General features: G+C 37.4%; 2 protein-coding genes across 40 annotated transcripts in view; one reads left to right on the forward strand and one right to left on the reverse strand.

Annotated features, from left to right (window-relative positions):
• Nucleotides 1–20,724, reverse strand: part of PPHLN1 (periphilin 1) — a 230,353-nt gene that overhangs the window by 141,501 nt on the left and 68,128 nt on the right. For 11 of the 36 annotated variants that reach the window (XM_072798317.1, XM_072798302.1, XM_072798292.1 and 8 more), the window contains exon 1: nucleotides 2,425–2,542. The exons of 1 other annotated variant lie outside the window; for it this stretch is intronic. The gene's annotated coding sequence lies outside the window, so the exon portion shown is untranslated. Of the gene's footprint in view, nucleotides 1–1,517; nucleotides 1,843–2,398; nucleotides 2,558–20,724 lie in introns of those variants that run through there. 24 more of the 36 variants (XM_072798309.1, XM_072798308.1, XM_072798285.1 and 21 more) reach the window with 12 other exon arrangements.
• Nucleotides 2,520–17,689, forward strand: ZCRB1 (zinc finger CCHC-type and RNA binding motif containing 1). Of its 4 annotated transcripts, XM_072798324.1 has the most exons (9): nucleotides 2,520–2,736; nucleotides 4,039–4,124; nucleotides 6,392–6,420; nucleotides 11,916–12,006; nucleotides 12,553–12,664; nucleotides 13,009–13,116; nucleotides 16,062–16,174; nucleotides 16,272–16,347; nucleotides 17,127–17,689. In XM_072798324.1, the coding sequence occupies exons 4-9, from the start codon at nucleotides 11,996–11,998 to the stop codon at nucleotides 17,256–17,258; spliced, it is 552 nt and encodes a 183-aa protein (XP_072654425.1). In that variant the 5' UTR covers nucleotides 2,520–2,736; nucleotides 4,039–4,124; nucleotides 6,392–6,420; nucleotides 11,916–11,995; the 3' UTR covers nucleotides 17,259–17,689. The 4 variants fall into 4 exon arrangements, with proteins under 4 accessions (XP_072654425.1, XP_072654424.1, XP_072654423.1 ...); XM_072798322.1 differs by lacking the exon at nucleotides 11,916–12,006 and having other exon boundaries at nucleotides 2,521–2,736; XM_072798323.1 differs by lacking the exons at nucleotides 6,392–6,420; nucleotides 11,916–12,006.

The following is a 20,724-nucleotide window of genomic DNA, read 5'->3' on the forward strand; positions in this document are numbered from 1 at the left end:
ACATCACCCGTATCTGAGGTTTCCCTAATCAAGAATCCAAATTGTTTCACACCAATTAACTGTAACAAATCCAAACTCCTCTGCCCTCTGTACAACCTATTCTATCCTCTCACCCAAACTCCTATTCTCTCCAGAAAGATCATGCATGTGGACCTCCTCACCGTGCCACAAAGTAACACACACCACTCTAAAGTTGTTTGATGCATCTCCAAAACTAGAGGACCTCTTTTTATTCGCTCTTCCAACTTCAAATCATCCATGAGGACCAAGCTCAAAATCCAGTATTCTCAACAAAGCCCAATTCTAAGCCTTGCCACGCTAAAACAGATTCCAAACCTATGACACGTGGCCCAGGGTTCTTTAGATTTTTTGTTCGTTTTGTTTGGGGTAATAAGATGTTATTCTACTGACAACACTTAAAAACTGCGAGATAGCACTTTCCAAAACAGTATTTCCAACTGTTATTGAAAAAAAACTACCTGCTCTGGCAAGACTGGAATCATACTCTCACACAGCCACAATCAGCAGAAGCTAAGCAGCAGCTGACCACCTTCCAAAGGTTCCTACATTTTAAGGTCAGATGATGTCAACTGCTCAGCTTCCGTCGGAGACTGTACCTGCAGCGGTTGCAACCAAAAAAATACCTGACTGCCTATTGGTCACTGGAATTACAAAAATAAACAAGACAAATCACAGCCTGTGCGCCGCCCCCCGCCCCCAGCCTCGCTTAGTGCAAAAGGCAAAGACCAGCAATCAATTAGCATACAGCGTGGTAAGTGCTAAGAGGAGGAAAATAGAGGCACTCAGAACATAGCAAGGGTTACCTAACTCACTCTGGGGGATTTTACAAAGTGCCCCTCGCAGAAAGTCAGAGGGAAAGTGGGACCCTTAATAGGGGTGGGAATGATCCACAAAGAGGGAGAAGAAAGGTCAGAGCAATCCAATGCCAGAAAGAGAGAAAAGAACCTCCACAAGGATCCAGGGGAGAGGAAAAATATTCTTGAAGAAGTGAAATCAGTTCAATACAGGTAGAGCCATCGCTTCGCCTGAAGTGCAGGTGTCCGAGAAAAGCGTCAGGGGGAAGGGCAAGAGGCAAAAGCCAAGTGTTAGTTATGGTCAGGAGATGAAAGAATTTCCATTACAGCGGTAGCCTATGTCAGAGTTCGTTAAGCAGGGGATTGGAGACTTCAGAGAGCTCAGCTGTTGTGCTGAGGGGTGAACCGTGTAAGAAAAGGAGGGAGAGGGCCGCCTGGGTGGCTCGGCGGTTTAGCACCGCCTTCAGCTCAGGGCGTGATCCTGGAGACCGGGGATCGAATCCCACATCGGGCTTCATGCATGCACGGAGTGAGTGAGTGAGAGTGTGTGTGTGTGTGTGTGTGTGTGATGAATGAGTAAATAAAATCTTAAAAAAAAAAAAAAAAAAAGGAGGGAGAAGCGGTGATAGCCTAAATCAAAGGAGAGGGACTACGAAGCAGCAGGGGGATGAGGGTGCAGCACAGAAGACCAAAGGGGCTTACATCTTGGGCGGTAATAACCCAAAATTAACGAGGATGTGAAGCGTGGTAGTTTTGGGGGGCGGGCCTCTAGGTTCCCCGGTGGATGTGGAGGCACTCGGGCCTCTCAAAGCTCAGCCGCGTCCTGGCTGCGCTTCCTTCTCTCTAGAAGGCGTCGGCTTCCACCTGCATTGCTCGTGCAGGCTCCAGGAGGGGCTCCGGCTCCCAGGCTCCCAGGCTCGGATGAGAGGCCTGCTCCGTGGGTTGTGCTGGTGGGCCCGCGCGTATAAACCACCTCGGCACGAGTCTCTCATTTTTCTGTGGGAATCATTGGGCCCCTTTACCTCCTCTTAAGAGAAAAAAAAAAAAAAAAAAAAGCAGAGTGTGCCCATTACAGGTTTACAGGACGGGTAAGGGGCCGAACTGCTCCAACATCTGTCCGGACCAACTCAAGAGGAGTCCTTCTGGGAATCCAAGTTGACCTTGTCTCCCCCGACTAGACTGAGATATCCGCCCGGAAAAAAAGAAAACCTGTTTCACACTTTTTTTTTTTCCTTTTTTTGGTAGCGCTCAAAGTGCCTACTGCTGAACTTGGTACATCGGACCCATGCTTGAAAGGTACCGACGTCCTAAGTGATCTTGGGTCTCTGAAGTTAACCCTAGTTCGGTCTTCCTTCTGCAAAAGGCGCCACAGAGAAGCAAACCTGCGCGTCTCAGACTCAACAGTTTCCTTTATTCCAAACTCCGCGGCGTCCCTACAGCCTGCACCGCAAGAGCAGGAGGACTGCACGATTCGAACGCAAAGGGAGACCCCGGGTCCCGCCACGGAAAACGCCCCCCGCCCGCCCGGCCGCCCGCCCGCTCCCCTCGGGCGCAGCAGCCCGCGCGCGTCCGGCCCCGTGCACCTGGAGGAAAGGTAAACCGCGCTCACCGACTCTGGGCCGCCGGGAGACCCCGCGAGTGCGCTCGTCCGCTCGCCGCCTCGCTCCCGAGCGGGCACTTCCGGCGCGCGCGCTGATGACGTCAGCAGCGGCGCCCGCCCTCGGCCCGCCTCCGCCGCCGGAGTCGAGCAGCCGCCAGGAAGAGGCGTTGCTGTCGCTGCCTTCTAGTTCCCCCCCGCGGCTGACCCCTCCCGGGACCCGTGATGCCGAGGCCCCGGCGGGGGACGAGGAAGAGTCCGGGTTGAGCCCCAGCTGAGGCCGAGGGCTCGCGCTCTAGTCTCCCGGGCCCGCCCCACCTAAAGGTAAACGCCTCCTCAGCTGCGGCCTTCCTCTCAGACCCGGCCGCGAGAACGGTTTGCCCCCCGCCCCCCGCCCCCCTTTCTGCTCCGGGCCGTGTCACGCTGCCCGCCCTCGCGGTTCTCACCCGCACGGCTCACGCAGAGTCCCAAATGGGAAACTTAGGAGGCGCTGAAGTCCTCAAGTTCTGTGAAAAAATCCCGTGAAACATCCCAAGCTGTTTCCCGGTTACGCCGCGAATCGGCATGTCTTTCAGTCAAGACCTTGCCATTCGTGATGGCGCATACCCCCCGCCTCAAATACACACCACACACAAGCTTTTTATTTATTTATTTTTTAAGATTTTTATTCCTGAGAGACACACACAGAGAGAAGCAGAGACACAGGCAGAGGCAGAAGCAGGCTCCACGCAGGGAGCCCGACGCGGGACTCGATCCCGGGTCTCCAGGGTCACGCCCTGGGCTGAGGGCAGGTGCTAAACCGCTGAGCCACCCAGGGATTCCCACACACACACACAAGCTTTTTAAATGGAAATGTGAACCTTGTCGAGTACGCTAGAACCTTCACGGATAACCTGCCTTGTAAAATACGCTGTAAAAATTAATTATAAACTATACGTTTGTGAACCGAAAAGGCATACACAGGTCAGTATCTTTCAAGGCATGGAAGGAATCCTATTCATATAGTAGAATGTCTCTTGGTTATTTACCAATAATATGCAAAATCGGTGATTTGAAAGAACTTTGCATCACTAAAAAAAAAAAAAAATCTGAGGCTAGAACTTTCTCTTAACACTACTGCAAAGAAAAGAATATTAAAACAACCCCAAAAGTACCCCAAACCAAAGCATGAGTGAAAGTGAGCGGTTAAGGTTCTTTCTGAGCTAGCAGGCTCTTCCTAATGTGGTAGGCAAGGTATGAAAAGTTTTCAAAAGCACTTTTTTGCTCCCAGCCTGAGGGAAGGTTAAGCGAGGCCTCAGAATTTTTTATTCATCTGTTTAAAACTAATTTAAAATAAAAAATAAATAAATAAAATCAATAAAACTAATTGGACCTTCATACCATCATCCAGCACTGTAATGGTTAAGGACAACTTGAAAGAAGGACCAGAAAGCTCTTTTTTTTAAAGTGATATGTGGGGGAAAGAAATTTCTTAATTCACCCAGCTGGAGTTGTTTTTAATCCTAAAATGTGAGGACTTTGGTGTATTGAATCTGGCATATTTAAGTTAAGGATTGTCTACATTGGTTTTGCTTGGAATGAAATATATCTCGTTTAAATTGCTTCTGGGTTTGTTTTCCTTTTTAGAAATGAGTGGTGGATTGGCCCCAAGTAAAAGCACAGTGTATGTATCCAACTTGCCCTTTTCCCTGACCAACAATGACTTATATCGGGTAAGTAGCTTTTAGTACAGTTGTCTACTGAATTCTCTATTTGAGGTACAGATGTATCTTAAGCAAACAGTTCTCTGGCAAAATTCTTAATTGAGCCATCGATAGCAAAAACCTCCATTGTGAGTAGCCTGGGTGGCTCAGAGGTTTAGCGAGGCCTTTGGCTCAGGGAATGATCCTGGAGACCTGGGATCTAATCCCACAGTCGGGCTCCCTGCATGGAGCCTGCTTCTCCCTCCGCCTGTGTCTCTGCCTCTCTCTCTCTCTCTGTTTCTCATGAATAAATAAATAAAATATTAAAAAAAAAAACAACAAACCTCTATTGCAAACATAAGTTAAAAAAGAAAAAGACAGTTTTGTAATATCCAAAAAGAGTTTACAGTGCTTTCATAGAGAATAGCAAATTCTTTATAAACACAGAAGACACAGCTTAGCATAATGAAGTTATACGAAGAAAAATTTGTGATGGGCTGATTTTTCCTGCTTGCTTGTTTTTTTTTTAAACTGGTAGGGTAGGGGTTTTGGAGGAAAGGGCTGATAAAAGCAAGCAAATCCCTTTACTAAGTAACCCTCAAATTCTGAAATAATATTTTAATTTATATATATGGCAGAAACTTAATGTTTAATGTTTTCAATTCAGGATAGGGATAAGGGGGAGGAGGGGCAATCCAACATCTTTCACCCTTTTACCTTACAGAGAACAAAATTTCCTGCTGTCCCTGTCCTGCAGATGAGTGGTTGAGAGGAACTGGAAGGAATGACATGAATCCTTCCTTCCAAGTGTGCCCCCTTCTCTCTGCTTCTTTGGGTAGATGTCAAATTCAGAGATGCTGCATAGGTGACACATAGTATTTGATTAATTACTTAATTGAGATAGCCTGAGTCTCACAGAAGAACCAGAGAAAATGAACTTTAGCTTCTTTCTTTGTATCAAAATAGAGATGTCTGTATTTATTGAACACTTACCATATGCTGAGCACTCTTAGAGGTACTAGGAGCACATCAGTGAACAAAAAGGTGAAAATCCATCTTGGCATTCATCACATAGCAAGATAAAACAATGTGGAATATAAAAAAGTCAACTTTTTTGAATATTAACGCTAAGATGCTAGATGCTAAGGAGAAAAAAATAAAGGAGGTTATTAAGTGTCAGGTTGGAAATGGAGGTAAAATTTTACATGAGCTGTCTAAAGCCCTTATTGAGAAGGCAACTTTTGAATAAAGACCTAAAGGAAGTAAGAGATAGCTCTGTAGATGTCTGGGGGAAAAGCATGTCAGACACAGAGTAAATCAAGTGGAGAGAAGAGGAAGGGCAGTCAGAGGGAGGCAAGCCTACACACAGGTGCCTTGTGGGGCCTACAAAGATAGATAGTAAAGAATCTGAATGAGAAGCCATTAGAAGGTGTTACGCAGAAGACTCTTGGGGTTCAAGATTCAGTGTTGCTAACATTGCTGTCGAGTTATACTACATTCCAGCATTACACTGCCTAATCATAAAACTCAATTTTTTATTATGTATATTAATATTTCTGAATGACCTTCCTAAGACATAAACAATTAGCATATAGGTAGTGGCTGGAAACAGAAATAGATGAGATTATTTAGGTTGAAGATTTAGAAGTAAAAGGGAAGATCGGGCCAGCTATAAAGAACCACCAATGTATTAAGGGTAGACAGAAGAAGGGAGACTGATGGGAATGGATTTTATTACAGAAGCTTTTTTGTTTTATGTTTTGTTTTATAAGTGGTCTAAGGATCTGTCTTCTGAAACAGTGATCACTTGATGGAGTTGGCTAGGAATAATGACATTCCACAATACTGATACTTGAAGCATGTGGTTTCTCTGGGGCCGTGGTGGGGTTAATAATTGCCATGGATATACCACAGGAACAGCAGCTGTACAGTGTATATGCCTTCAATCTACCACACATAAGGAGTGGGATTTTTTCCCTCTGTTTACATTCTTTTGTTAGAAATTTAGAAATTGGGGCAGATACCTATGACTCCAATAACAAAGATATGAATAGTCTAGTCACTAAATATATATATGTGTGTGTGTATATATATGTATATATATGTGTATATATATATACACACACACACACACACATATTTATATATATATCTTCTAGGGCCTGCTTTAAGGAATAAAGGCTAAAATTTTTCACAAGCTTTAACAAAGAATGTGGTCAGTTTATACAACCTGAAAATTTAATGTTTCTTATTATTTAAAATTAAATTGTAAATTATTATGTGATCTTTTGTTTCAGATATTTTCCAAATATGGCAAAGTTGTAAAGTAAGTATTCACATCAAGTTTTGAAACCTCATTTAAAAGTTTATCTGAATTTACTTTTCCATTCTTTCAAAGATTTTATTTTTCTTCAGTAAAGCAGATATTTGATATAACAAAGAAAAATACTACTGTTAACATTTTTGTCGGTCATTTTTCTGAATATATAAACATGTATAGACAATTTTTTTTAAAGACTCAATTCTATACATGCAATTTTGTCTTTTTTTTAACTGACATTATACCATAAACACCATGTACTTGAAAGATACATCCTCATATCTAATTTCATGATATGCCTTTATATACCATAATTTATTTAAATAAATTCTTACCATATTACTAAGAACTAAAACCAACTCTGCTATCCAATATAAAACATAAATTAAAGGTTCTGATTAGATACATACTTTGGTTATTAGAAGGTGTGTTATCAAGTATACCATAAGTGGATTTCATTTGTCAAGTAAAGAGAATGTAAAAAAACAACTGTTATGATGCATATAACATGCAAAGTGCTTATGCAAAGTGCTGATAAATAGAAAACATTCTCTGCTTTCATAGAAGATTTAGAGATCATTGGAAAGACTGGAAACATACAGAAATGGTAGGGATGATATCATTTGGGGCTGAGAGTTACGAAAGGATAAAAGGAACTTCTTATATTTAATTTGCTATTTTAAATCAATCATGGACCTATATTATGGGGCAAAGAAGTAAAAGCAAGGTATTATTGCCTTTCTAACTATCTTATAACCAATATATTCTGGTATAAGTTTGAAATTGTATTTATAATCCTAAGAATTTAGAGCATATTTATCTTGGCCAGTCAGGATTTTTTTTAGCTTTGGATAAATGGTAAGAAAATCACCAAAAATGCTTCTAGGTAAATTTTTGGGTCTTCAGAATTTTGAACAGTCATTATTACCCATCAAAGCACTAATAATGATATGTAACAATAGGCACATAAATATGCTAGGTGTCATTCTAATCTTACATGTATTACTTCATTAACTTCTCACAACTACCTTTTAAGGTAAAATACTATTATTATCCTAATATTATAAATAACAAAACTAAACCACACAATAAACTTAAATATATTGCAGTTAGTGGTGACAAGATTTGAAATCTAACAGTTTGATTTCAGAGCCTGTTCCCTTAATCATACCATTACCCTTTCTTGGTTTTTCTCATCTGTCAGAATCTCTGAATTAATTTCCATACAAACATATAAGTATAAATCACAAGAATGCTATAAAGTGAAAGACAAGATTGTGTCAGGTTTGATCCGGTTGATAGTGAAATGAAATAGGCCAAGGCAAAGGTGGGTTGAGGCAAGCTTTTTGATGGAAGTGCTCTCAGAGCCAGGTTCCAAGGCCCCCAAGGGAGTCAGACTGGGGAGGTCGTGGGTAGGGATAATACAGGAAGGTTTTTATAGGGAAGGATAGGGTGGCGCCGGTATAGGGTGATAGCTGCTTATGTCTGTATATGGTATGGGGCTAGGTGAGGTTCGGTTTCTGTTTCCTGCATAGGTCCTGTTTTCCCATGATGACGTGTCCTTGGGTGGCCTCTGCTAGTGGCAGGAAAGTCCCGAAGCGAGGGTGACAAGATGGAGGGTCTGCCGCCATTTTGTTGGTGCCTCCCAATCTTTTTGATACCCCAGGCCCAACAATAAGCACCTTTAAACAGGGAAGACATGATCTAGTCTGGATAGTCAGAATAGGCTTACCTAAATCAGTATCCTCTGAATTAAAACCTAAAGGCTAAGTAAGAGTTAAGTAGGTAAAAAGAATGGGAAGAACATTTTAGGTAGAGGGGATAGCTTGTGCAAAGGCCCTGGGGCAAGAGAAAATAAAGTCAAATCAAGAAACAGAAGGCCAGTATAACTAGAGATGAATAAACAAGAGAAAGAAAGCACAAAATGGGTCTAGAAACAGAAGCAGTTTCCTAATCTTGCTGCTTGGCCATGTTACAAGATATTTGATTTTCATCCTAAGAATACCAGGAATTCACTGCTATAGAATTTTAAATGAGGGAAGAACATGACTTGAATTTTTAGAAGCTTATTCTGGTTTCAATGTAGAGATTAGATTAGAGGCAAACAAGAGTAGATGCTGGCAGACCAGTCAAAAAGCTATCATCATAGCCTGGGCGAAATGTACACTAAGAAGATGGTATAGGTAGAGAAGTAGACCCAGGACAGATTTGAGAGATGGTCAGATGATCAGTAGGCTTTAAAATGGATAATACTTAATGATGTACTTTGTATGTAAGGGTTATGTGAATGAGAAAGGGGTGTTCTGTATGACACTCAGGTTTCCCAGAATAGTGTCTGTTTCAGATTATGTCTTTAAATGAGTACATCCCCTACCAGAGACTTGGGAGTCATCCTAGATTTGTACTTAAAAATCTCTGGTGTAATTATGTTTTCTGTTACCATAGAAGATGTTTCTATCAAAGTCGTGTATTGTCATTGGTTTATCGGTCTCTTTATCTCTAGACTCTAAGCTTTTTTCTGCAGGTAAAAAACAAAAAAAGGTAAAAACTTTAATTATCAGTGCTTAGTGCCTGGGCTTGAGGCTAATGGAGTGACTGTATCTGTCTCTTTGTTTTAACATACTGAGCTAGGCATAATAGAGATTACAGAGGCAACCTTAAAGGAATTTATATTAAAATGGGTCAGATGAGGTATTATTTATACATAAACAGATTTCAGTAGAGACTAGCAGAAAAGAAGGGAAATTATTTCCAGTTGAAGATGTTAGAGAACTGACGTGTTCTGAGCTCTGAAGAATGGGTAAAGTTTTGATGGGCAAAGATTAAGAATTGAAAGAAGATAGAGGCCATGTGAATGGAGGCACCAATTTGGAGAAGTACAGACCATGCTTCATGAACATTGAGTAGTTTGTTGTTGCTAGATCTCAGAGTTTGAGAGTGAGAAGTACTGAAAGATGAGGGAAGAGGGACCCAAGTCATAAAGGATATTGGTTCAAGACCAAAGAATAGGCAAATTGAAGAACCAAAGATTTTTGAGCAGAGGAGTGACATGATTTTATTTACACCATAAGTGGAGACTCTCTCAGTAGCATGAGAGCATTAACATCAGGGGAACAAGTAAGAATACACTGTTGGAACAACAGTGCCATTGTGGACAAGAAAAGCTGTGGTAATGAAAAAAAGATAAGCGACATCATTAATTGAGAATGAGTTTAGAAAGCTAACACTTCTGAAATAGTACTTTAGAAATAAAATGATTAATGACTTTGACTGACCTTCACAAATACCACGAAAATTCAAAAAGTTAAAGTAATGATTCACATTTCTTTGAAAATTGGTTGAAAACTTTCCTTCATATCCTCAACTGTGGTGACTCTAAACAAGTTTGTCAAGTGCTTCCTTCCTGGAACTAAGCCCAATGAATAAATAGGTTCAGTCTTCTAAGAAACTAAACTATGTTGCCCATTTTCCCATAAATTATTTCAACTTATGTTTCCTTTTTGAATGAGAAAAGTTGTCCCTTTTCTTAATATAGTAGCATCTTTTTACCAGTTTAATTACAGTGATTATTTAAGTACCTATACCTAACTCCAATTAAGATAAATTTTAATGTGAAATATGTTAAAATATCTGTTCACTTGTGTCCTCTTGTCTGTTTTCCTGTTAATTCAGGTTTTAGAAAATTATTATGCTTTGTCTTGAATGTTGTCTTTTTTTTTTTTTTTTACTATTTGAAAATAACTGCAAATTTAGAAAAAGTTGCAGAAATAGTAAAGAACATCAAATATCCTTTACCCATATTCACCTGTTGGTAACATTTTACCCCATTTACTTCATCATGTGCCCTCTCCTCATGTGTGTTGGTGTATGTGTATTCACGTGTATATGTATGTATTTGTATACACACGTATGTGTGTGTGTACACACACAGTTTGTTTTTGTGAATTATTTGAGGGTAAGTTACAAACATCATTGCCCTTCAATAGGCAATACTTTAGTATGTATTTCCTAAAAATAGGGTAGTGTATTACATAATCACAGTGTGGTTATCAAATTCATGAATTTATATTGATAAAATACTTTTATTGAATCAATCATTCATGTTCCAGTTTTGTCAGCCGACCTAATAATGTCCCATATAGAATTTTTCCCCTCTAGTACAGTCTAGAGTTAGGGATTGATTTTAAATATCCTATCTTGGGATCCCTGGGTGGCGCAGCGGTTTAGCGCCTGCCTTTGGCCCAGGGCGCGATCCTGGAGACCCGGGATCGAATCCCACGTCAGGCTCCCGGTGCATGGAGCCTGCTTCTCCCTCTGCCTGTGTCTCTGCCTCTCTCTCTCTCTCACTGTGTGCCTATCATAAATAAATAAAAAAAAAAATTAAAAAAAATGTTAAAATGTTCTTTAAAAAAAAAAAAAATAAATAAATAAATAAATATCCTATCTTTTTAGCCTCCTTTAATCTGGAACCATTATAAAGAATGTAGCTCTCCTTCCCCCCCCCCCCATTTTGTGTTTTCTTAATATTGCCTCATGATTACATTGGGGTTTTATGTACTCTTGGCTGGTGACTATATTTGGTGATGTTGTATTCTGAGGGTTTCATGTCTGGATTCATACAGTGTCCACGTTTCCCTCATTACCAGTCAACGTGTTGACCAATTTCTCTACTATATACTTTTTCCCCTTTGAAAGTAATAAATGGTGAGAAACACTTTTAAGACAATGTAAATATCTTATTCCACATAAGAATTTCATTTTATACCAAAAAAATTTTTCATTTTATTTAAAAGATTTACTTATTTATTTTTAGAGTGAGAGCAGAGGGAGAAGGGAGCAGGGAAGAGGAAGAGAGAGAATCTTAAGCAGGCTCCACACCCAGTGCAGAGCCCAGTGCAGGGTCATCTGACAGCCCCGAGATCATGACCTGAGCCAAAATAAAGAGTCAGACACTTAACCGACTAAGTCACCCAGGCGCCCAAAGATTTCATTTTAGATGTAGTATTTGTTCATCAACAAATCATCATCTTGCCTGATCCAGTTTTACTATGATTGTTTGCAAATGGTGATTTTCCAACTCTAGCACTTCCCTTGACATTCTTTTGTAAGCAAAAACCACCCCTTTACCCCCATTTATTAATAATACGGACTTATAAATTCCTACTTTTTCCTGTGGTTTATAATACATTATTGTACTTAATTATTTTGGTTCTCAAATTGTCCTAGATTTGGCCAATGAGAACTTCTTTAAGCTGGCTTCTGTACTCCTGTGCACCATCATTTTTTTAAAGTACATTTTTTTAAAGATGTTCCAAGTTAATCAAGTACCTACCCTATCCCAGCCTTGGAAGCAACCATTTCTCTGACGAGCCCTGTCAAACATTGATTTTTAAACTGCATTTAATGACGTATGATGAGCAAGCGTCACAAAGACAAGGGATGTATAAGGAGTGAAGAGAAAGAATAGGCTCTGTGCTATTATCATCATCCCTATCACTTAGGTACCTTGGATGATATGATTAAGAAACACAGAACTAGAGATTCTTATAGGCGATAAGGATTAAGGAGTGCACTTGCTGTGATGAACACCAGGTAGTGTATGAAACTGCTGAATCACTATATTGTACACCTGAAACTAATACTACACTGTATGTTAACTAACTGGAATTTAAGTTAAAACTTTACAAAGAGAATATTAAGAATATATTTAGATTCTAAAATCTAGGAAAAAAAGTAAATCATTTTACTTTTTGTGTAGAAAAGAATACCTCAGTTTTGTTTTTTTCTGCAGTGAGGACATTAGTGGAAAAGAGGAATTCTATTTACTCTTCAAGATTTTGTTGTCTTTGTAATCTCTACTTCATCCTTCAACCTCTGATTAATGTTTGATTTTTCACATACTCCTATCATAGCTGTGCTCATTTTTGTTAAATTAATATCACATTTTCTCATTTCCATTCTTCTTGATATCCCATGACTTTGAAGAAATAGTTGATTTGTCAACTGTATTGATTTCTCTTATTCTATAAATGTTTTGCTAACCTTTTTTGGGAACACTTGAATTTTCCAAGTATTTATTAACATCTGTTTTATTTATTCCTGCCTCATTTTTAACTGGCTATTTGTTTATGCTTTAAGGGTTACTATAATGAAAGATAAAGATACCAGGAAGAGTAAAGGGGTTGCATTTATTTTATTTTTGGATAAAGACTCTGCACTAAACTGTACCAGGGCAATAAACAACAAACAGGTAAGCCATTCATTCCCAACAAGATTTTTAATCCAAAAGCCTTTGTGCTTATCCAGGCCAAAAATGTGGGGATGCAGTGGATTATCAAGTCATGGATATCAGTAGACTTTGAGGGTATTTAACTTAAAAGAGATCAAAACTATATTGGTTCCCAAAACACTGACAGAACCTCAGGAATAAGAATCTATTCTACAGGGTGTGATTTGTCCTACCTGACTAGGCAATTGCTAAAGTAATCTAAAATAAAATGAAATTGAAAGTTTAAGGAAATGGAATCTAGTTAACTGTAGTTTTGTTTCAATGAAATACATCCTTCTGCATTTATACATTTTTCTCTGGTTTAGTTATTTGGTAGAGTGATAAAAGCAAGCATTGCTATTGACAATGGAAGAGCAGCTGAGTTTATCCGAAGACGAAACTACTTTGATAAATCTAAGTGTTATGAATGTGGGGTAAGTATACCTAAAACTTAATGTGATTTTCCATCGTTTATTTGGAAACTAAATAATTTTTCACATCAGCGTTTTATTTGTGGTCTCTAAAACTTCTGGCTGGCTAAAACCAGATTATAAAAGTTGTTTTACTTTGGGACTCTCAACTCACTCTAAGTAAATGCCATTGAAATGTAGTATGTAAAGATAACCTGAGTTAGCTAATATAGAGTGGTGTTGTCTCCAGTTTCTAAATCTTTGAAAACGATTAACCTAAAAAGGACTAGACTAATTAATTATTATCTTGGAAGATTCAGTGACCCATAAATTTTCGGGTTAATGGGATATTGCTCATGCCTGTAACAGTCTGCCGATGTTTAAGCATCACAGTTCAACATAAACATATGATTGACCTATCCTACTTAGGATAATGTGTTTTAAAAGCTATCTTTTTTTCTGTTAATACTGCTAATGTTTGTAACTGAACTATCCCCAAATTTTCTTAACCTGGTTCTTATACTTTATCATTACCAGTTTAAACTTTTGGTGATTAGGAAAAATATATAGCCACTGAACAGTTTTGCACAAGGCCCTTAAGCATTATGGTATCAAAAGAACCATCAGTCTGAGACTCGCTTTTGTCAGTTTCCAACATGCCTCTATAAAGTGCTTAAAAAACAGGGTCAAAGGTATTAAGGGAGCTGGGTAGAGGATTCTAAGAGACATTTTACTGGCTACAAAATCAAATAGAAGATACAAAGAAATGGGGTCATTTCCTTCACTGCCACCTCTACCTCTTACGCCCTGAAAAGATCTATAGATAAACAGACGGGTAGATGGATGGTGCATTCTGTCAATTCCTGTGATTCTAACACTCCTTAAGATAACGGTTTAGAAACTGTGTTCCAGAGTTCTAAGTTTTGTTTAAAAAAAAAAAAAGGAGGGGATCCCTGGGTAGCTGAGCGGTTTAGCGCCACCTTTGGCCCAGGGCGTGATCCTGGAGACCCGCAATCGAGTCCCGCTTCGGGCTCCCTGCATGGAGCCTGCTTCTCCCTCTGCCTGTGTCTCTGCCTCTCTCTCTCTCTCTCTCTCTCTCTCTGTCTCTCATGAATAAATAAAATCTTTAAAAAAAAAAAAAGGGAATGGAGGAGTAGTTATGGTCAGATAGATTAGTATGTATCCTCATATTCACAGTAAATAACATTATCTAAGAAATCTTGGATGTATCTATTAATCTGCAGTTTTAGTTTATGGATCCATAAATGTGTTATACTTTATACATTTTTATATGTTTAAATTCCTACCATCCCCAAAATATGTTTGCATTTATTTAGCCTGGTTTTCCCTTAAGTTACTTCATTGTAAAACTATTTTTATATATGAAATATGTTGACATTATTCCAAAAGCAGTTTGGAAAATGCTGTGTAAGTGCATTTGCTTAGCATTTCATTAACATTAACATCTCTTAGGTTCAACCATGTCCCCAGTATCACAGTCTGATACTTTCTAAAATATACTTGAAAAGCGTGATTATTTTTCTCTTCTATTGTCTAATCCTAGTTCAGTCTCTCCCCACACCCTTACTCTTACATATTATTCTTCAGTGTATTTAATGAGCTGATGTTCAGATTATAGTTCATTGTCTCATGTTTTACAACTGAACCGTGTTATGGCTCATTATAATTTATGACTAGTCCAGCCATAAATATAATTCTAATTAGTCTAGTAGCCAAATTAAAAAAAAAGAAACAGGCAAAAATTAATAATATCTTTTGTTATCATAACCCAGTATATATCCAAAGTATTATAATTTGAACATGTAATTAATATTTTCAAAAATTATTTTACATTCTTTTTTTCTTCTTGTCTTCAAAATCCAGGATGTATTTCACCCTTACAATGCATATCAATTCAGACAATTTCTCAGTAGTCACAAGAGAATTAGTGGCTACCATAAATGGACAGTGCAGGTATAATCTAGATATGAAAGGAAGAAAATGAAATTAATAGGAAAAGTGAGGAAGACTTTAAATTTTACTTTTTTTAAAAAAGATCTATTTATTTGAGAGAGAAAAGGGGGGTAGAAATGAAGGGAGAGTGTGTCTTAGCAGACTCCGTGCTGAGCATGGAGCCCAACAAGGGGCTTGATCTTACGACCCTGAGATATAACCTGAGCCAAAACCAAGATTTAGATGCTTAACCAACTGTGCCACCCAAGCACCTTCCTTTAAAAAAAAAAAAAAAAAAAAAAAGATTTATTTATTTGAGAGGGAGAGAGTCCATTTGTTTTTAAAATGATGTTAAGCAACATCATAGGGCAGCCTGGGTGGCTCAGCGGGTTATCGCCACCTCTGGCCCAGGGAGTGATCCTGGAGACCCCAAATCAAGTCCCGTGTCGGGCTCCCTGCATGGAGCCTGCATTTCCCTCTGCCTGTGTCTCTCATAAATAAACAAATAAAATCTTTAAAAATAAATAAATAGTAACATCTTAAAAGTTAACAGGAAAGTTTTGTCCCTATCTTGTCAAATAATAACTTAAAATGTTTACATTTAACATGGGTGGTCCATTTAAATTTAGAATTGTTTTATGCCAGAATCTTGAGATTTAAAATGTTTGAAGGCACTGGGTGTTACACTATATGTTGGCAAATCGAACTTCAATAAAAAATATATATATAAAAAAATACATAAAATGTTTGAAGGAAGAATACTTTTGTTCTTAGTGAAACTACAGAAATTTTCCCTATTGTTAAGGTAGCTTATTGGGGGTTATAATATCATAATCTCTTTCTTTTAAATATCAAAGTAATAGGTTTTGTTAATTTTTTCTTCATGTATATTCCCACTGTGATGGTATTCTTTTTTTAAGTTCTAAAACCTTCAGCCTTAGGGTACCAGGCAAGTCTCTGTTAATAACACAACAAACACAGCTTTTTTCCTTTCCTTTTTTAACATGAAACAAAAGGAAAGTGGACACTTAAGTTATGCCTGTCCTAAAAATATGCTTGGAGAACGAGAACCTCCAAAGAAAAAAGAGAAAAAGAAAAAAAAGAAAATTCCTGAGCCAGAAGAAGAAATGTATGTATATCTACTCTTAGTAAATAGATTATTGTATTGTTTGTGCCTTTTCCCTATTGCTCAAGTACATTTTGATTTTTTTTTTTTAATAATTTAGTGAAGAAGTAGAAGAAAGTGAAGATGAAGGGGAAGATCCTGCTCTTGACAGTCTTAGTCAGGCAATAGCTTTCCAGGTATTAAACAGTTCTTTTAATAATGCCATAGTTGCTTTGGGTTAGTCATCTTCTATTTCTTGCTTATTACTTTATTGATCATCTCATGTTAATCTTGGTCTCTCCTCTTTACCTCTTTAGGAAACAGGCTGTTTCTCTAAGGTCTTTAGAGCAGTGTAATAGAAAAATCCCATTGGTTCTTTCTAATTTTAAGAGCCCTACAACATTTTTAATATGTTAAATTGATTTCATTATGGAATTGAACAGAAATATTTGATTAAAGTGAATTTAGCCAAACAGAGATCTTATTAAATCAAAAGATATGTTCTAACTGAAACTTCACTTTAAAACAAAGCCAAAATCCTACTTTTGGCCATTAAAGATCCTAATACAAGTATATGAAAGATTTTTGAAAAAGGCCATGTAATCTCCTAATTTTAAGTTTGTAGTCGATAAAGTACAAATACATACATTAACTTCCTTTTCCTTTTATTTAACTAACGTATTTTATATAACGTTCCCACTTCCAACATAAATGGCAAGTCGGCATCATTTCTTGTACCTGTTAATTAGTAGATGTTGCCTAGGGTAATATTGAATAACAGTGAAACTGGGACACAACTTGTGGGGGGGGGTGAGGGATTAAGAGGAGTGTCCTGATGAAGTAGAAAATTGTCTGTATGGGCTGGAGGGGGATATATTGGCATTTATGGTGTGTTTTTGCCATGTTGTGAATCAACGCACTGTAAATAATATTAAACAGATTCCTGGTTTTGTTTGTTTTCTGAATCACATTACAGCAAGCCAAAATTGAAGAAGAACAAAAGAAATGGAAACCCAGTTCAGGGGGTCCCTCAACATCAGATGATTCAAGACGCCCAAGGATAAAGAAAAGCACATATTTCAGTGATGAGGAAGAACTGAGTGATTAAAATTATATTTAATATGTAAATATCATTAAACATTTTTTTTTAAATCTTAGAGTTCGAAGTTCAGTTGGGACTAAAGACTAATTTTAGAATTTGAGCATAAAGAACACTTAGTACCAAATAATTTTTTTACTATAAAGTAGGTTCATAGGAAATTGAAAATAATTTAAAAGTATCATGTTTCTATCTTGCCTGAGCAGAGTAATAAAGATCAAGATTTGCTAGTAACCGTTAATCTTAAAACCAGTTCACTTGAATTAAAAAGGAATCTTAATACTATCATAGTATTGCTGTTGTCATCCCAAGATAAAAAATATTAAAAAGATATGTTTGAGAAACTCATTATAAAAGTTTATTCATGAAGACTGGAAAATGCTAACTGATTTATTGTTGTTAAATGTTAATAAAATTTTCAAGAGAATTTTGTTTTTAAATGTGGGTGTTTTGCCATCTTATTTCTTTTAGCTTTATCCCAACCTGGATACATCATAATTACCCATAAAATATAAAGTAAAGTAGCTTTCAAAGGCTTATACCCAAACATCGATCATTGGTCTGGTGCAACTTTGGCACCAAGTTCCAGTCACCAGAAGTTAATAACTTTTTTAGCTGTTTCTTTTCATATGTACATATATATTGCTATAGGAAAAACATATTTCTGCCACTTAATTCATAAAGGGGAAAGGGGAGATTTTTCACTCTCCTACCCCCTACCCTCCTCCATCTTCTCAACATGGCTATGTTAAAATTTTTGGTTAAATCCATATTTATTGTTTTTCTTCTATGACCATGTAAATACTGCCTACCTCTGAGTCAATGAATGTGCTGAGATTACATTTTTGTAGAGTTAAGAATTGCCTCATTTTTTCCTTTATTTCTACTTATGATTTTCTATATCTTCTGCAGATGGTTATATGGGAATGGGATTATAGAGCCTTTAATTTTCTACTTTGTATATTTCTATATTGTTTGAATGCTTTTTAATTACTAAAAGCAATAAAAATATTTCCCCTTTGAAAATTACAAAGGCAGTGAGTTCAGTGAGGAAACCAGATTAAACAATTGAATGCTGGACTCTACTTTTTGTTCCACTCATTAATTCATCAAATTTTAAAAGAAAAAATAAGGGATAAGTTCACAACAAAATATAGGTTAAGTTTATATGAATACCTTAAAACAACAGAAAGTGGGCTAGTGACATAAACAATATGTAGAAAATAAAAACTAAATGAAAATATTCTTTAATATTACTAAAGAATCTGTCACAACTAGCAAAACATTTTTTACCTACTTATAAAAAAACAGTGGTGATGAAGAGGACAATACGTGTAGTAGTGTAAACTGGCTAATTGCTGAAGGGTAGCTTAACAATAAGTATTAAATATGTTCCATTGTTTGAACCAGATTTTATACTCTATTTTATCTTAGGGTTCTAGTCAAATACAGGTATTTCTGTGCAAAGCTATATGTTGTTTAAAATTCAAAACATGTCAACAAAAAATAAAACCTATAGATGTTAAACTGATTATGATTATTAGGAAGCATTAAAATGTTTCAGAGAATTACTAATGGTATGGAAAAACATTCTGGATATAATGTCACTTGCAAAATACCTGTTATGTATGGATACATATATACATATGGATGGGAAAAGTCTACTACTAAAGTAGTAATGTATAGTAAGTAGTTAAAAGTAGTCTCCTTTGACATACCTAGGTTCCTGTGGCCATGATGGCTGATAGCCTTGGGCTATTTACTTAACCTGAGTTACTAAAAAAATTAAAAAGTACAAAAAACATAAAAGGACAAGCATGTGCTTTTACTTACATGATGAATACCTAGAATAGACAAATTCATATAGACAGCAAACTAGAGGTTACCAGGGACCAGGATAGAAAGGGGGAAGGGAGTGTTAGTGTTGAGTACAGAGTTTTCGTTAGACCTGATGAAAAAGTTTTGGGTATAGGTAATGGTGATGGTTTCACATATCGCGAATGTATTTAATGCCCTGAATTGAATGCTTAAAAATTATTACAATGGTAAATTTTATGTATATTTTACCACACAAATGTATAAACATAATTGGTTGAAAATTTTGTGTAAAGAGCAGTGAAAGACACTGTGGGTCATCCCTCATCGTGAGCCATGACATTGCAATCTCCTTTTCCTGCTTAAGTCCAAAACACTATCAGAGAGGCTCATTCACTTCAGGGAATTGAGGGGTCCTTCCGAGGCAAAAAAGACATACAGACACTGGATATTTGGAGCCCTAAAGAAAAAGTTCAATATTAAAGTCCCCGTAGGTTAATATGCCCAAGGCGGTGATGGTGATATATTCTTCTGATCAACTATTTAGTGCTTCACATTCACATATGAACGGACATATCAGCATCAATAAGCTTGAGGAAAGTCTCCAACATAGTAAGACCCAAATGAAAATGACCAGACCAAGAAAAAAAGAGCTTAGAGGAGCTGAAGCATTCTGGTTTTAAAATTGTATCTGGCCCTGTGGATTTTGGGGAAATGGGCTGTGGACCTGTAATAAACTTGGTGGTTTCTTTTTTTTTTTTTTTTAAGATTTTATTTATTCATGAGTGACACAGAGGCACAGACACAGGCAGAGGGAGAAGCAGGCTCCATGCAAGGAGCCCGACAAGGGACTCGATCCCAGGTCTCCAGGATCACACCTTGGACTGAAGGTGGCGGTAAACCGCTGAGCCACCCGGGCTCCCAACTTGGTGATTTCTAATATGAAAGCATTTGCCAATCAGAATGCTCATATTACTGGATATTTTATGTTTTATTTCCTTGTATAATCATTTATAAACTCAATTGCATTCTTTTTTACTAGATGACTATATTACAACTGCCAATTATAATTTTCAGGTTATCATAAAAATCAGTTACGGCCACATAGAATAGGACATATTGATACAGGTTCCATATAATTAAATGTTAATACATTTCTTTATATTTCATAAGTGTGTGTATATGTGGTACACAATAGTATCATGAATATTACGCATTAACATGTTTAAATAGTATAACCTTGGCTACTATATCTGGAAGGTACTTGAAAGCTTTACAGGAGGGTACCTGGCTGTCTCAGCCAGTAAAACATGCAACTCTTGATCTCTAGATCATGAGTTCAAGCCCCATGCTGGATGTAGTGGTTACTTTAAAAAAAATTTTAAAGAAGAATATGCCACAGGTAGATCAGTAATTTAGACTCATTTATAAAGTGAAAGCATGATTTTAAAATGAGAGGAAGTGTCATTGGATCACATAACTGAAATATCCAGCTTAAATGGATGAAGGGGTTTAAAATTATTTCAGCTTAAGAAATGGATGAAAGGGTTAAAAATGTAATTAGAAATCTATTTTTGTCTTTTAGCACCGCTTTCCTCTGCACTACCTTTATTTTCCAACAAGTTTCCTTTATTATGTTACAACAAAGATATCGCTAAAG

The sequence above is a fragment of the Canis lupus genome, chromosome 25 (genome assembly GCF_048164855.1).
Source record: "Canis lupus baileyi chromosome 25, mCanLup2.hap1, whole genome shotgun sequence".
Classification (NCBI taxonomy): Eukaryota; Metazoa; Chordata; class Mammalia; order Carnivora; family Canidae; genus Canis; species Canis lupus.